General features: G+C 37.9%; 1 protein-coding gene across 4 annotated transcripts in view; it reads right to left on the bottom strand.

Annotated features, from left to right (window-relative positions):
- tube1 (tubulin, epsilon 1) overlaps positions 1–2,114 on the bottom strand; it is a 23,842-nt gene that overhangs the window by 4,518 nt on the left and 17,210 nt on the right. For 3 of the 4 annotated variants that reach the window (XM_016514021.1, XM_016514020.1, XM_016514019.1), the window contains exon 10: positions 962–1,102. The exons of the other annotated variant lie outside the window; for it this stretch is intronic. In XM_016514021.1, coding sequence (XP_016369507.1) covers positions 962–1,102 — 141 coding nt within the window. The remainder of the gene's footprint in view (positions 1–961; positions 1,103–2,114) is intronic. 4 annotated transcript variants of the gene reach the window in all.

The raw sequence follows: 2,114 nt of genomic DNA, 5'->3' as shown, positions 1-2,114 counted from the left end.
TCTGAAATAAAACTGATACTTTTTCCAATTGTTAACACTTTATTAGTCATTCACTCAATCAAACAATCATAAGTTTTTTATTTACCTTGTAACACCAAACAATGTTTTAAGCGAAACAAACAAAACGAGTTTTTACACATTACAAGATAAAACCAATACTTAATATTGGTTTTCTTAGTAGCATAAAAAACAAAACGGATATTGAAACTGGAAATATACAGAAAGCCAGCATTCCCCATCCCTTAAGTGGCCAATGACCAATGACTTCTGTTCGGCACGAGATCTGCACACTCACAAAAAAAAAAAAAACTCCCTTTATAATCAAAGAAGCTGTCTGCATTGCAAAATAAATCTCTTACATTATATCTGCAATTTGTTATTCATGATGAGAATTCATTTAGTGAGCATACACTCTCTGGTGTTTTTTAGGGGATTTCTTCTTCTAAATGCCACTGATTGGTCAGTACATTCATGTGCTCAACATATATATGTGTGATTGGTTGCCATGCTCAATTCTGCAAAAAACAATGCATAAAAAATATTTGATGCAATGTAAGCAGCTCTGAATATACACTTAGCTTGACACCTTTTATTCATTTTCACATTTCACTTTATTAGTGACAATCAAAACTGATCTACTTTAGTTGTGCTGGGCTTTTCTTTTTCCCCATATCTTGAATTTGCCTCAAGCCCCCATTAATGATCTGACACATAGCCCCTATGCCATGCATCCAGTTGATGTTAATCCATTGTCGCAACTAAGAACTTTAATCCCTGCACTATACATCACTTTCATGAGATCACAGAGTGCATGAATAGAAACCAGCTGCATGTAGATAGTTTACAGTGAGGCAGCTTACTAGGGTTTGGACAGAGTCACAGAGTGAGAAAATTTTATATTATAAGAGTAGAGAGAAAAATAGACAAAAGAAGAGTGAATTAAAATAATTGAGAGACAAACCGCTCAATATTCCGGCGCAGATCTGACAACTGAACGTTTCCACGCAGCATAAGAGCACAGGCCAGATACAGGTTGTGCTTGGGGTCGGCTCTGATTAGCTGATGCTCCTTACTAAATGCGTCTGAGAACATCTGATCCAGCCTACAGAACACAGCACAGCATTCATTTTGTGATGAAAAAACACACTATAAGAGATTTTTCCATTGAAAATCTCTCCCTTCCATGCAGGGCTGTTGGCATGAGGACGCCTGGGAATATTATCCAAGGACCTGTAACAAGCAGGCACCCTCTAAGGTTCTCTGTGGCAGAGCTATTTAACTTCAGTCCTGGAAGGTCACTGTCCTGCAGAGTTCAGCTCTAAAGGGACGCTCACAATAGTGACAAAATAATGGGCTGATTTTTGACTTACTGCTTGTTGGCACGCACACTTCATGTACTGATTATGTTGCTTTGATGTGTAGGTGATGATTCTCGCTCGTGACTGGTCGCACGCACATACACATCGACATGATAACGATACAACTGTGTTACATGCTTCTGTTTTGCACACTGTAATTTAGTTTTTATCTGTTATATGGCACACACCATGTTAAATTTTGAGTATGATTTGTAGTTTGTGTTTTGGAAAGTTCACAACCCCGAGAGCACATAAACTGAATACATCACATACTGTATATTTAATGTCTGCATTTACATCTGCAAGATGTATTTTTTAGATTGTTCATCTGCAATATGTCTCTAAGACGTTTCTTATCAGATGTTAAAGGGGTCATATGATGCTGCTAAAAAGAACATTATTTGGTGTATTTGGTGTAATGAAATGTGTTTATGCGGTTTAAGGTTAAAAAAACACATTCTTTTCCACATACTGTACATTATTGTTTCTCCTCTATGCCCCGCCTTCTGAAACGCGTCGATTTTTACAAAGCTCATCGGTCTGAAAAGCGAGGTGTGCTGTGATTGGCCAGCTATCCAGTGCATTGTGATTGGCCGAATACCTCAAGCGTGTGACGGAAATGTTACGCCCCTTACCATACTATGATGATGCCCTGTCCGGCCAGAGTGACGAGAGAAAAAACATTAAAACCTATTATAAACGAGGCATTTGTTGCATCCAAAAATATATACAGATTATAATGACTTACTCTGTCTT

The sequence above is a fragment of the Sinocyclocheilus rhinocerous genome, unplaced genomic scaffold (assembly GCF_001515625.1).
Source record: "Sinocyclocheilus rhinocerous isolate Xijiao unplaced genomic scaffold, SAMN03320098_v1.1 scaffold3859, whole genome shotgun sequence".
Classification (NCBI taxonomy): domain Eukaryota; kingdom Metazoa; phylum Chordata; class Actinopteri; order Cypriniformes; family Cyprinidae; genus Sinocyclocheilus; species Sinocyclocheilus rhinocerous.
The sequence above is the reverse complement of the archived record's forward strand: the minus strand, read 5'-3'. Positions and strand labels throughout refer to the sequence as shown.